This window comes from Micromys minutus (genome assembly GCF_963924665.1).
Source record: "Micromys minutus genome assembly, chromosome: 27".
NCBI classification, from domain to species: Eukaryota; Metazoa; Chordata; class Mammalia; order Rodentia; family Muridae; genus Micromys; species Micromys minutus.
The window spans coordinates 33,141,128-33,154,009 of NC_137962.1; the positions used below are offsets into that span (position 1 = coordinate 33,141,128).

At 53.2% G+C, this 12,882-nt stretch overlaps 1 protein-coding gene across 1 annotated transcript in view; it reads right to left on the reverse strand.

The window, feature by feature from the left end:
* Window positions 1–511: 511 nt before the first annotated feature.
* GRAMD4 (GRAM domain containing 4) overlaps window positions 512–12,882 on the reverse strand; it is a 76,393-nt gene continuing 64,022 nt past the window's right edge. Inside the window, exons 6-19 of the mRNA XM_080939809.1 lie at window positions 11,735–11,867; window positions 11,181–11,206; window positions 10,241–10,332; window positions 9,671–9,762; window positions 8,645–8,693; window positions 7,648–7,719; window positions 7,300–7,343; window positions 7,124–7,233; window positions 6,848–7,002; window positions 5,530–5,674; window positions 4,642–4,735; window positions 3,812–3,896; window positions 3,166–3,234; window positions 512–2,776 (exon numbers count right to left, since the gene is read on the reverse strand). Coding sequence (XP_080795935.1) covers window positions 2,672–2,776; window positions 3,166–3,234; window positions 3,812–3,896; window positions 4,642–4,735; window positions 5,530–5,674; window positions 6,848–7,002; window positions 7,124–7,233; window positions 7,300–7,343; window positions 7,648–7,719; window positions 8,645–8,693; window positions 9,671–9,762; window positions 10,241–10,332; window positions 11,181–11,206; window positions 11,735–11,867 — 1,271 coding nt within the window. The 3' untranslated portion in view covers window positions 512–2,671. The remainder of the gene's footprint in view (window positions 2,777–3,165; window positions 3,235–3,811; window positions 3,897–4,641; window positions 4,736–5,529; window positions 5,675–6,847; window positions 7,003–7,123; window positions 7,234–7,299; window positions 7,344–7,647; window positions 7,720–8,644; window positions 8,694–9,670; window positions 9,763–10,240; window positions 10,333–11,180; window positions 11,207–11,734; window positions 11,868–12,882) is intronic.

Below are 12,882 nucleotides of genomic sequence, written 5' to 3' on the forward strand. Positions count from 1 at the left end.
CCCACGAGATTTGGGCAGCTTACTGAGCACTCATTTGGGGCAGAGGTGGGCCAGGCACTAACAACATTCCCATCCGGGTTTTGACTCCCAGGTTTTCTCCTAACTCTCTGTATCCAGTGTTGGCATTTAAATCAATAAAGTCACAGCTTTGCCAAAGACCCTTCTGCTCAGGACCCTGGGTTGTCAGAGTGCCTGCTCCAGACTCTCCTCTCACACACCCAGGACCAGCCATTTCTCCAGCCTGTCTTCTGGGGCCCAGGGACTACATCCTGCTCCCAGCCTCCCGCACACCAGGGGGCGCAGTAGAGCAATCAGCACCCACTCCCCATCCCACTTCATACCCAAGCCTTCCTGCTTGCAGACAGTTTTGTGCTGAACACAAATGGCACCAGTGGCCACAAGGACTCTGGTGTGGCTTAGGTCTAGGAGCAACCCAGCTCCTCTACCAGCCAACGCCTACACACTCTGCTAACAACAGAGGGTCCCCAGACTCAGCACAGAGCATTTTAGGTTTATTAAATAAAAATTATAATTTATACAAGACTTTATATCTAAACAAGGCTTTCTTTTTTTAAAAAAAAATGTGACAGAGGAATTTTTTTTCCTATCAATTCTTTATAGAATATGATCCTTTTGTAGAACAAAAGTTACACCAGTAACAGTTATGTACAGATCAGATCCAAAACAGACTCAAGCTTCACACATAGAAAATTGGACATTCTAGGTCAGTGATTAGTCAGCAGTTGAACACCTGCCCAGATCACACAATCCAGTACAAACCCCAGTGTCTCTGTAAGTATGCCTAGAGGCTGCCTTGGCCCCTGGCCCAGCCCTGTCCCCCTGAACCCCACTCAAACTTGGGGCCATCGCTGCCACCTCCCTGACCCACTGCTCTGGCCCATGGTCAGTCTTCATCTCTCTTTCCCAGAGAAAGAGACTCAAACTAAACCATTTATTCCACCCCCAAAGCCTACACAGCTTAAGGCCTCTCTGGCAGCACCTGCTAACCCGGGCACTGCCAGGGTCCATAAAGCATTAACTACCATGTGTGGCTATTACCCATGAAGCCATCCCCACAGACAGGTCAGAGGCCATGATGCCTCCCTTCTGACATGTTGGGGTACTCCTGATCTCACCCCAAATGCTTTTCACAGCATGAGCATATTCCAGGGGCCCAAGCCACAGTTCTGGGTGGAGGGTCCTGCCTCCCTGTTCAGACTCTCCATCTATGTACCTGGAGCTATGTGGCCCTTGCTGCACATCTGGAGTGGTTATGTGTGCTAGATCTGGTTGCCTGGCAAGCCCTTCCCACCCCCAGTGTGTGGCCTGAAGTCCCTGGGAATGAGGTGTCATGAGCCCAAGCCACTGGGCCTCACACCCACACCGGCAAATGAGAGTTGGAGCAAAGGTAAAAATTACATTTGAAAAATGATACAAAAATAAGAAAGACAGCTTGCTCTCTGTAAAAAATATAATCTTCTGTTTCTTCAAAAAAGCAATCTCAGTGACATTTGAAGGACTCCTCGGGACAAGCTGAAGGAGTCAAAGTGGTCCACCTGGAAAATTCACAGGTGGGGAAGTGGTTGCCACCCTTCAGAGGCCCAGGCCTGCAAGATCGCTCACCCGTGAAGTCTCCACCTTTGTGGGGGCAGGAAGCATGGGTAGGGTAGGATCTGCCTTGTCCTTGCTGGGTGTGCAGTAAGAGAGAATACTGTTAGATGTCAGAGGTACTGGGCAACTCGGGCCCCCGACCTCTAGGCTCTGCCCACAGCTGTCTCCTGTGGCACAGGGTCTTCCTAAATCTCCCCGACAGCCCCTCAGGACAGCTCCCTGTTGTCCGGAGTGCCTGCAGCCCAGAGGCCAAATGCCAGCCAGTTGACCACCGAGTCTCTTAATAGCAGAGTGGAGAATGCTCCCTCCCCAAAACCTTCCAAAGAGCAAAGTATTAAAAAGATGTGCTTTTGCCGACACGCCATTCTGGACCCTCGTCAGACACCAGCCACTGGCCTGGCCTCTTGGTTGCAGTGTTAAGCCATGATGGGCCAGAAGAGTGATAGCCCATGCCCAGACACTGAAAAATGGAGGGGGAGGTAACCCCCCAAACACCAAACCCTCAGAGGCCCTACTCACAGCCTCAAGGTGCTTACAGCAGGTCCAACATGGAAGGAGGGTCTGAGGGCTGGGTGAGATGACTGGCCATTTCTTCATTGGAGAGGGGCCTCCCCCCATTTCTGTCTTACTACCCCTGCAGGAAGGGGCCACAACCATTCCCAGCTATGGCTTTGGTGGAAAAAGCCTCTGGAGAACAAGGGTCATAAGACCAAGGAGCCTCTCAGGATGGCAGGAACTGGGTCAGTACCCAGGCCAGAAGGGAGAGTGAGGAGCTGTGCTTAGCAGGGCCTGAGAACCAGTGTCTTGTGTGCCATCCTTCTAACAGGTTACGAAGATCCTCTGCCCACCCGTGTCCACGGGTAGTCACGAAGATGCTTCACACGCTCAGCATGGGGCCAGCCTGGTACCATTCCATGGGAGTTCCAGCCCTTCTGGTCTGCAGAACTTAGGCCAGTATAGCCAGCCACAGTCCAGGAGAATTATTGCCGAAAGATCGTGAGGACGTCTGCTCCTCTGGCCAATGGTTGGAAAGGATTCCATCAACGCCTCAGAGTCGATACTAGCTGTCACCACCAGAGGCTGCTGCAGATGTGATTTTCACATACTGGCTGAAAATGGTCTCAAAGGCTTCATCTCTGTGCACCATGGCACCAAACACCAGGGGCTGGTGGAGAAGAAATGGATTGTTAGGGATGAGCGCTTCACAGCCAGGCTAGGGCTACAATAGCCCCTGTCAGACCAGGGAGGCAGCCTGGCAGGGTATAGATGGCCCAGCAAATGACCAGATATTCCTCTTACCCAGAAGACTCCAGCCCGAGGACCCAGCCTTTTCTCCTTGAATGCATGTAGGATCCGTTCCCTCTGGGCCTCATAAACATGTCTGTCCTGTAACTGTATGGTGCCCACCCAAGCTAAGCTTTCTAGACCTCGACTCCTTGGAGTAGGTTCCTTTGTTGGGGGAGAGGAGAGCTTTCTCTCAAGCTGAAAGCACATCCAGGGAGTCTCACTCAGGTCCCCTGGCCAGGGGTAGGGTGTCATCTGCCAGGTACTTACTTTCTGGGTTGATGGTGTAGATACGGCAATTCCCATGCCAGAGCCAGGGAGGACGGACAAGACTTTGTACTGAAAGGAACAAGTACAGCCATTACCGCCAGCTTCTCCCAAGGACAGGGGTGAATGAAGCTAGTTCCCCACGTGTCTAGGACACTGTCCTTCTGTCAGGCACACGACACCAAGACCTGTAGAGGCCTAGATTTTTTAGTGTCCCCCACAACCAACTCCCAGTGTGGCTGATGGTCTGTGTAAAGCTACCTGTCAGCATGGCTGGTCCCTACGGAAAGGCTAGGACGCTCCTGGCCCTGGCCCTGACTGTGTGCCTTCTGGTTACCTGACTGTGAACCTGGGGGAGTAACTAGATAGCCATGGGCAGAACCAAGACAACAGAGGGAGAAGACCCTGTCTTGTACTAGAACCATTCACAATTATTGTCAGCTTGGACCCAGGCTATTTAGTTGGGGAAGCATGGTTGGCCTCATGCTCGACAGATTCATTCTTCTGATCCAATCCCCGAACCCGCCTACCTGGAGAAGACTCTGGGTCACATCCCCCCAACCCTGGGCTCATATCCACAAACCTCTCCGTCTTTGTGACCTCCTGACTCCCCGGGGGTGTAAATGTGGGGGGATGGGCTGGCACCCACCTTCTGGATATCGGTGATGTCCATCAGCTTGATCACCTTATTCCTCTTTGATGAGCCAGACTTGGAGCTTTCGAAGCACAGGTAACTAGAAGGGGAGGACATGCAGAGGCCTGAGATAGCCGCCGGGCCAGACGGGCTGGTAGGGGTTCCTGCTAAACAGAGTTCTCCCGACTGCCTCCATGGCCTCGTGTATGGTCAGGGACCCACCACTCAGCACCTGGAAGAGACTGGACTACTCTGTGCTACATCTAGGCCTTTCTCTCCCAGAAGATCACAAGCAGGAGCGGCCATGAGGTTTTCTGGGGCCCCACCAGGCTCTCCTGGGCAGGGTGAGCGGGAAGGGCCTTGGGGTTATGTCTGCAGGTTCGGGAGACGGGATGGTAAAGGGCCCCATGAGAATGGTCATCTGTGTACCCTACCCCTGTTGTAGCCCTCAAATCCCACAGGGTACTGAGGCAGAGCAAGGGACAAGGCGCTTTGTCGTTCCATGTAGTGGAGAAAGGCCAAAGTTACTTTTAGCCTAGCCTCAGACAGCAAGCGTCATAGACTGGACCTTCAAAGGTCACTACAGAGGCTGCTTCCTGTCCCTCTGAATAGCCACGGACCCCACACGAGCATCCCAAATGAGAGAATCCATCAGCCCAAGGGAGGGCGGGGCTCGCCCAGGAATGGAGTCAGGAAGTCCAGAGGGCTGGACAGAGTGTGCAGCAGAGGTCGGGCTGGAGCACTGCAAAACCTGCTTGCTGGACCTGGGCGTGTGTCGGGATCTGGGGAGGACCCTCTTCCACTTCCTCCCCGACAGTCGTACTTGGGCCTGTGGCGTCACTCACTTCTCTGTCACATACAGAACCCCGTTCCTGATGTAGTCGGTGGGCATCTTCCGGTCTCGGTTAATGAGGCAACAACGCCAACCATTTTCGCACACTGATGGAGAAAACGGACCTGGAATTTCCTTCCTCTGGAAATACCTGGGCCTTGACCTGTGTAGCTGCCTGTCAGCACCAACTTGTTAGAGATGTAACCACATCCACAAGGGGCCAGCAGAACAGGTCCAAGTGTGGGGCTGATGGGGGCACAGCGCTCACCCAGCACAGGCTAGTCCTGGGTTCCATCCCAGCACTGTGAATAACCCAGAGTCAGGGGAGGGAGGCATGTCAGGAGTGAGGTCACCTAGCATCTGGGGCTTTCCTCTGTCAGTAACCAATCCTCACTGACTCAGGCAGCTTTCCACACACCAAGCCTGCAGCACGGGAGGAGACTCTCGAGAAAGGGAGCCACGTCTTAGACTCTGCATCTCAGGCACTGAGTGGAGACCTTTGCAGAAGGCTAACTGGACAACCTAGCCTTGAGGTACCTGTGACAGGCTGCACACTTAAGCCAAAGTGCCAGGGCACACCTGTGTGCCTCGATGCTAATGTTATGAGAATCTCCAGCAAGTGGGCAGGGCTAAGCCCCCCTCTCTGGGGATTCTGGCTTTGAGAAGGCCCCCTGAATCTACACTGAAAACATAGCTCAGGGACTATGATGTCATGCCTCCTCCTGACTCCTGAAACAACCCAAGACTCCACTTCTAGGTCACCTCTCTTGGGAAGTAAGCCTGGGCCTTTTCCTCACGGGTTCCTTCAGCCCGTCCTGGAGGTGGGGTCATGCCTTAGACCCTGCCCCAGTCTTCCCTCTACTCCATGACTGGTTGGGTCATGGACTCATCGCACGCTTACCTGCTAATGGGCGCTCGTTTTCAGTCAGGTTAAAGATTTCGTGGAAGTTTCCCTTCTTGGTGCTGTGAAAGCGACCAGCATCTTCATCCTTACTCAGACCCGCAGGAGCACTGGAGACGTAGCTCCGTGATGAGGCTGTCTGCAGCTGCCAACAGCACAAGGTCCTGGTTAGGCTCTGGAGAGAGGCAGCTAGACCCACTGCTGGTACAGGCACACGCTGGCCTGCCTGTCTACACCAGCTGTAAACTGACAGAAAGGCTCTATCCCCTCTGGAAAATGTGGAGTGTGGCTCCCAGAGGCCCCTTCCAGTGCTGGCCCCGCGTGGATACATTCTGCTTGCTACCTGGGCTAGATGAGATACTTTTCCCCCTGGAGATGCGATGCGGTGCTAGAACTAAGCCTGGACCCAGCACACATAGCACACGGCTGTTTGGCTTGGGTTCTGAATGAGGCAGTTAAAATGGACATTTCAGAAGTCAACTGGCCACACAAGTCTAGAAAACCAGTCACAGCACAGCAATGTCTTTGCTCACAGTAGGCCTAAGGGAACTTCCACACGGACATGGTACCTTGTCATGCCCTGACAGCTGGCCAGAAAGAAACAGCAAGCACACATGTGACCATTGCAGAAGAAAAAAGGGGGTTACACGTGATGTGAACTTGTCAGCACAGAAAGCTGAACATAATTCAGCACAGACACACGAGACCCGTGGGCCACAGGGGACAAAGCGGGGGTTGCCTTCACAATGATGTACCAGCCATGTTCTAGTTTATGCTATGTGGTTTTGAGCCCTAGGAAGTCCCAACCAGTCCAGGGCTAAAGTGGGCCCTCGATTTGTCCCCAAAAGCCAAGCTGTGTCTATTTGTTGGAAAAGAGCCAGTGGTACTTTTTCAGACCTGGATGCTCTGGCCTATCGCTGATCTCAGCTTCCCAATAGTTTCTACTATCCTGGGCCCCAGATCGTGACCATTCCAACCCAAGTCAGCGTTCCATTCCTACAAAAAGCAGTGGGTCACTGGGGCACCCCTTCCTGAGAGGACACTCATATGGAGACTCCTGAGAACACTGCTGCACCTGAGCACCCCACCTGCCTAAGACCCCCCCAAGGAGAACATACTGGCCCACTCCTCCCAGAGCTGGCTGGTCCTGACATATTAAGTGGGTGGTGACAGGCGCTTTCTTTCCACTGTCTATCTCAAAGGCTACGAAGATCTGGAAAGCTCCAGAGCGATCAGATGTAGAACCAGAGGTCAGGGTTCACCAGCTGCATGGTTCTGCTTGTGCCTTCCTCAGGGTAGTGGGGGATGGGGGACTCACCCTGCGTGATACCGTGGCACCAGCACGCTCCTTGAGCTGGGGATCAGTGGGCAGGCTCCTCCAGATGATATAGGGTGTGTCATACTTAGCTCGAAGTCTTGGGCAGCGTTTGAAGATGAAGTCAATTAAGAAAAACTTGATGCCAGCATACAGGCCTGAGGAGAGAGCAGGGATCCATCCATGCAGACAAAGGGCGGTGCTCTGGCCCACCCCCCCCCCATCTTGTGTGACATTCCCTCTGACAGTTTCCCAGGGTGGTGGCATTGTTTTCCTTACCAACAGCAAGCCCCACCAGGCGGTAGGGGAAGAAGCAAGAAGCCAGAAAGGCGGCCCACAGAGCGACATACAGCTTCTGCGTGATCTCAGGTTGCACCCACATGAACAAGCTGGAAGAAAGATGGAGGTCAGGTGGGGTGGTGCACACCACCCTCTCTGCAGGGACAGCCACTTACTTCTTGATCTTTTCCAGAATGTCGGCCATCTTGCCAAAGAGATTCTGCAAGAAGAAGAAACTGAGGTGACCATAAGCTCAAGGGCCTTTCAGTCACGCAGACGCACCCAGAAGGCACTGGGGAAATACACAGCCCATGATCACCAGAGCCCTGGGGATGCTCAGCCCTGGTGGTGAAGGGCTCTGTCCACATAAGGCCAGAGATTCATCAGGAAGCCACAAATCCCTGTCACCTCACCAGAGTGAGAAAGATGGGCTAGAAGAGGCAGGTCAACCCACGGCAGACCTGTAAAGCCTCTGGATTAGGGGTCCTCCCTCCCAGGGTAATGGGCAAGATCGGAGGTGGTACCTGTGCTTTCTGGGCAACATCCAGCACCAGCTGGAACTTCTCAGACACAGTCAGATCTTCCTTTGCAGGTTCCTTCAGTCAAAGGGGAGAGAGAATTTTCCACTGGAATTTAACAGTTCAGAGAAATTACTGACAACACAGCTTGAAGACTCCCAGCCCCAGGGTCACTGCTGTTCAATACAGCCAGAGGGCTGGGTACAAACACATCTGCTGGGCTAAGGGTAGAATCTCTCCTGTGTGTGCTGCCCTGCCCCAGTGCAGGGGGTAGGCAGGCTATGGGGCCCCATAGGGTGAGCATACACAGTGGTGGACAAAGGCCCTGACTCATGCTCCCAGCTTACTGCAATAACACATCCTGTCAAAACTGCCCCCATTCACTCCTTGGCAGGAAGGTAACTGAGGCCAGGCCCATTAAGTTCACACAACTATTGCTTCAGTAAGAATCTCCTAAGGGCCTTCTAGTCCTAGGGCTGAGCAAGACACTGGTTGGCCTTACTGGAGACTGCCCCATCCCTAGATAGGTACTCCACAGAATATTAAGTGTGCCTACCAGCAATGTGTCCTCCCTCTGTCCCACAGGTTCAACAGTCCCTTTAGACCCTAGAGCAGAGGTTCTCAGCCTGTGCACCGTGGCCCCTTGGGGAACTGAAAGGCCCTTTTGCCGGGGTTATTTACACTGGAGTCCAAGACAGAGTCACGACCACTTGTCCGGCATCCTGTTCACCTCCCTACCCACAAGCTATATGGGGGCTATACTAGTTCCCTTCTTGCCCCTACATCAATCCCACAGAGAAAAAGTCAGTCAGGACAGATAAGACAGGTCAGGCTGCTTCTAGGCATTGAAGATTGATCCAGTTGAGTGTCTGAGTGGGTAGCCTCCTGGAGCTCAGAGCAGGATGCTCACCTGGGCTCGCTGTGATGAGGCCCTCAGTTATGAGTCCTGACTGGTTATGAGTTCTGGTTAAGACAGAGGGACGGATCGCCCCCCAGGACTCACCACAGCTTCAGACACTTCCGGCACAATGCTCCACTGTATCCTCCAGCCCCTGAAAAACAGAAGCCACCACAACCATGAAAACAATGTCACCCTTCGGGGAACAACACTGAGCTACCAGCTGAATTCCCAGCTAGAGGCCTTCAGGGACAGCCATGTAGGAGAGACCCTGGAAGCTGAGCTGCTGGACTCTGAGATCTTGCTGGTCACTTATGCACATTTCTCCTCTGCTGAAACTTATGTAACGGCAGCCATTGTGGATATGGAGAAGCTCAACACTGCCTGTTTGATCTCATCGTGCCCAATGACTGGTCTGTTAATAAAGTATTATTGACATCAGCAATGCCTCTTGGTGGATTGATGGTGATTAGGGGCCGTGGACTAATGGGGACTTTAAGATTCCTTCAGAGGTATTTTAGTGTTTCCGAAAAAAAATCATTTCAAATGAATTCCTGAGAAGGCACAGAACAGAATGGCGAAGACTGGAATGCAGACTTGCAGTCTTCTGAGGGGCTGAGAGAAATCTGGAGTCAAGGGCTCTGCCACAGGCAACAGCAAAAGGCTAATAATGTTCACCACCGGTGAAGGCCTCAATCCAGGAGATGCAGCTTCTCCAGAAATGGATGTTCAGCAAGGACACAGAGTGACAGAGGGAACAGCTTCAGCCTTGGGGGAGTGAAGTGCCTCCATGCAGATGTGTGTGCGTGCTGCTAACACTGTAAACTCCAACCTTGTCTGCTCAGTGCTTCTTTATAACCAACAACCATCAGGTGCAGCAGCATCCTACAGTTTCGCCCACCCCAGGGTTGGGGAGAACATTCTGCCAAGCACACAGTACCCCAAGGAGGTGGTTGGGGTGATACAGAAGTTAAGCCAACCGTTGCCTATCTCCTAAAGTGTCCAGAGCCTCCCGGAGGACCACCCACAAACGTGACTACGTGACTTAGCTTGTGTTACATCAGTACGGGGCAGCAGGCTGCCCGGCCCAACCATGTGCAATGCAGCCATGCAAGAGCCCAGGCCACCTACCTGGCGATGAGGTAATTGAGGGACAACCTCAAAATTGCTAGGAACAGGAACATGGGGATGGCCCAGCCATGCCATACAGCGTTCATGTATACCTGAAGGTGACATGTGAGGGATGCGGTTAGGGACATGTCAGGAGGTGAGGGACACACAAACAGAGTGCTCTGGTACACACTGTATCCTGCATGCTTCTTCCTAGCAACAAGGAAACGGGTCCCAGGGAACCAGGACACGTGGGATGGGGCAGTCGGGAAGGCTGCTTCCAGTTTAAGAGAGAGGTCCACACCGGCAGGCGGTGGTCAGGGAGGCTGCTCTGTGTGAGTAGGAATCAGAAGAGGATGGTGGGGCCCCATGAAGAGGTCTTGCTTGTCCCCAGTGTGACTCCCACGCCTGAGTTCTGACAGATGATGAGGAAGCTCATCACTGCACACACCCATATTGCTGATGGAGATGGAAGCTGAGCACATCTAGAGCTCAAAGGAGAACTGCCAGAGGGATGCTCTCTACGGCGCTCACGGGGGAAGACTGGTCCAGGCATCCTGCTGGCCTTACCCAGCCTGGGAGAACACCTACCGTGAAGGCAATGGCAGAGGTGTAGATGGAGTACCAGTCAGATAAGGCAGACAGGTTCTTCACAAAGTTAGTGACAGGCTTGGCACCACGCTCTGGGGACAGAACAGATTCTAACAGTCAGCACAGCACCGGCCTGCCCTGTAGCACATCATGTGGGCCACCAGGGAGAAGCAAACCCAGCTCACTGGTTGCACTGGGTACAAGACCCAACCTACTGAGGGCCCCTGCTACCAGTGCTCCTCCTGACCATTGGCCAGGGTTCCCATAGGGAGATGCCACCTGCCTCCAGCACAGCCCACAAGTAACAGGAGATGGGGAAAGGGAAGAAACAGTGAGGACAGCTGCCATTTGCACTCTGTGGGGCTTACGGAATATCAGAGGACGGAGCCACATTTCATCCTGAATCAGTGGTTCTCAACCTGTGGCTGGAACCCCTTTGGGGGCGGGGTCAAATGACCCTTTCATAGGGGTCACCTAAACCCATCCGAAAACACAGGTACCTACATTATGATTCATAACAGTAGCAAAGTTACAGTCATGAAGTAGCAACAAAAATAATCTTATTGTTGGGGGGCCACCACGACATGAGGAACTGTATTAAAGGGCCCTCAGCGGCAGGAAACTTGAGAACCATTGCTCTAAATTCTGAGTTGGCCTGAGCAGGCTCAACACTCCATTGGCCCTGAAGGTGGCATGTCCCAGGCACACTTCCACCACAAGCTTTTGTCTCAGGGAGGACAGGGGAGGAGTTGCCCTTAAACGCTTTTCTGGAGAGTTCTATTCAGCTCACAGTCTCAGAGGCCGGCCCCCTCTCCCCTTCTTTCCCTCTCTTCCCCTATCCCGATCCTCTCCTCCTCTTCCCCCATCTCTTCCTCCTCCCTCGCCTCCCCTCTCCCCTCCCTATCTCTTCCTGCCCCACCCCAAGCCCCACAGTACTTACTCAATCTTCTCATGTTTTCAGTTAACCTGAGAGAGGGAGAGAGATGAGGCTCAGTGTGAAGTCACCAGCAGCTAGCTCAGCATGCCACTCTGAGAAAACACCACTACTAACTAGAACAAGAACAGCAAGGAGGACATCCAAGTGCCTGGGGCCTTTAGGAGCCTGGGGATGAGTGCACAGTGACACAGAGCACAGTGCTTAGTGCCCTTGCTGCTCAAGCATCTTGGGTGTAGGCTCTCTAGAGCCCCTGGGGTCTATGGAAACGTCTGGTAAGGGGAGCCTCTGTATATGGACCAGGTCCATGAACCATCAAGTGATCCAACCCCCACGTGATTTTTTGTCACAAACCACAAGTGAGTCAACGTGGATGTAGCATGATTCTACTGCTCCACAATCCCCTCCAAGGAGGTGGCCCAGAAACATGGACATGAGGGGTTTCTAGGAGCTTGTGGCAGCCACTTCAGCAGGTTATCAAGACTGACCAGCCCACCAAACTTTAGTGCAGGGCCCTGGTCCTAGTGCAGACATCTTTGGTCTTGGTGAGGCGCCCATACCTGCGGGCACTGAGGGGCTCCTCTGTCTCTACTGTGTTCTCCTCTGGCTGGAAGCGGAAGTCCTCCACGTACTCCCCAAACCTCTCGTAGAACCACTTCTGTACACGGGAGGACAATCCCTGGCTGCGGCGCTCTGTGGGAAGGAGCAGAGGGGGCCATTGCAGGCTCCACACAGCCCCCTCCTGAGATTGGAGAGATTTAGGGAGGGTATGGGGCCTCACAGAAAAATGTCAGTCTGGGTAGAGATATGGAAAAGAGTTAGAGGAATCAAGGAATGAAGGTTTCACTACAGACCAAGATGTACAGGGCTTAGCCAGAGGAGCCTTTGAAGGCCTTAACTCCCTGAAGGCACTAGGTTCAAGCCAACAGATGCAGGCCAGAGCTACCCCAGCCACAGAGACCCACCAAAGCATGATGTCTCCAGCCTCACACTTGACCCCAGCAATCTCCAGACCTCAATTTTCCAGCAGCCTTGGTTTTATGTCCAGTTCATGTCTGACCATGGGAAGAGGCTGAGTGGGTTCACCAGGCCAGGTCCTGAGGCCCAGCCAATGTGTGCAGGGCACACTGGGGTACAAGGCCCAGAGACCAAGCTGTTGGCCAAGGTGAACATACAATGATCAGCTGTGTCTTACAACCCAAGAGAATGCCAGGGCTGAGACTGCCCAGCAGTGCCCCAAGACTGCACCCTAAAGAAAATAAGATGTGGAGTTGCCTGTAGGGGGCGCTGCTCCACTATAATTTAAAAGACTGACAGGCACGTGAACACCAGGCACCTGTGGTGCTATAAACATAGATATCATCTGTCAATAAAAACTTAAAACACACCAGGTGCGTTGTGGAGCCAGGGAGAATGGACAACAGTCAATATAAACAAAGTTGAAGGATACGGGTCACTGAGGTGGAGGTTAGCCGGTAGAGGGGAAGGTTGGTAGGCTGAGATGTGTATCTCTTGGGGCTACCCAGACGGCCTGCAGGCTTATCTGGCTCTGTTACCATCTACCAAGGTTGGCAGGTGGATCCAGGTAGGCACAGAAGCTTGTATGGGCACCAAAGGCAGACTAAAGGCTGGGCAAAAGACGGGTCAGTCTGTGCTTCCTTTGGATTAATTATGAACACTGGACACACAGAAGTTCACTTACTGAGAA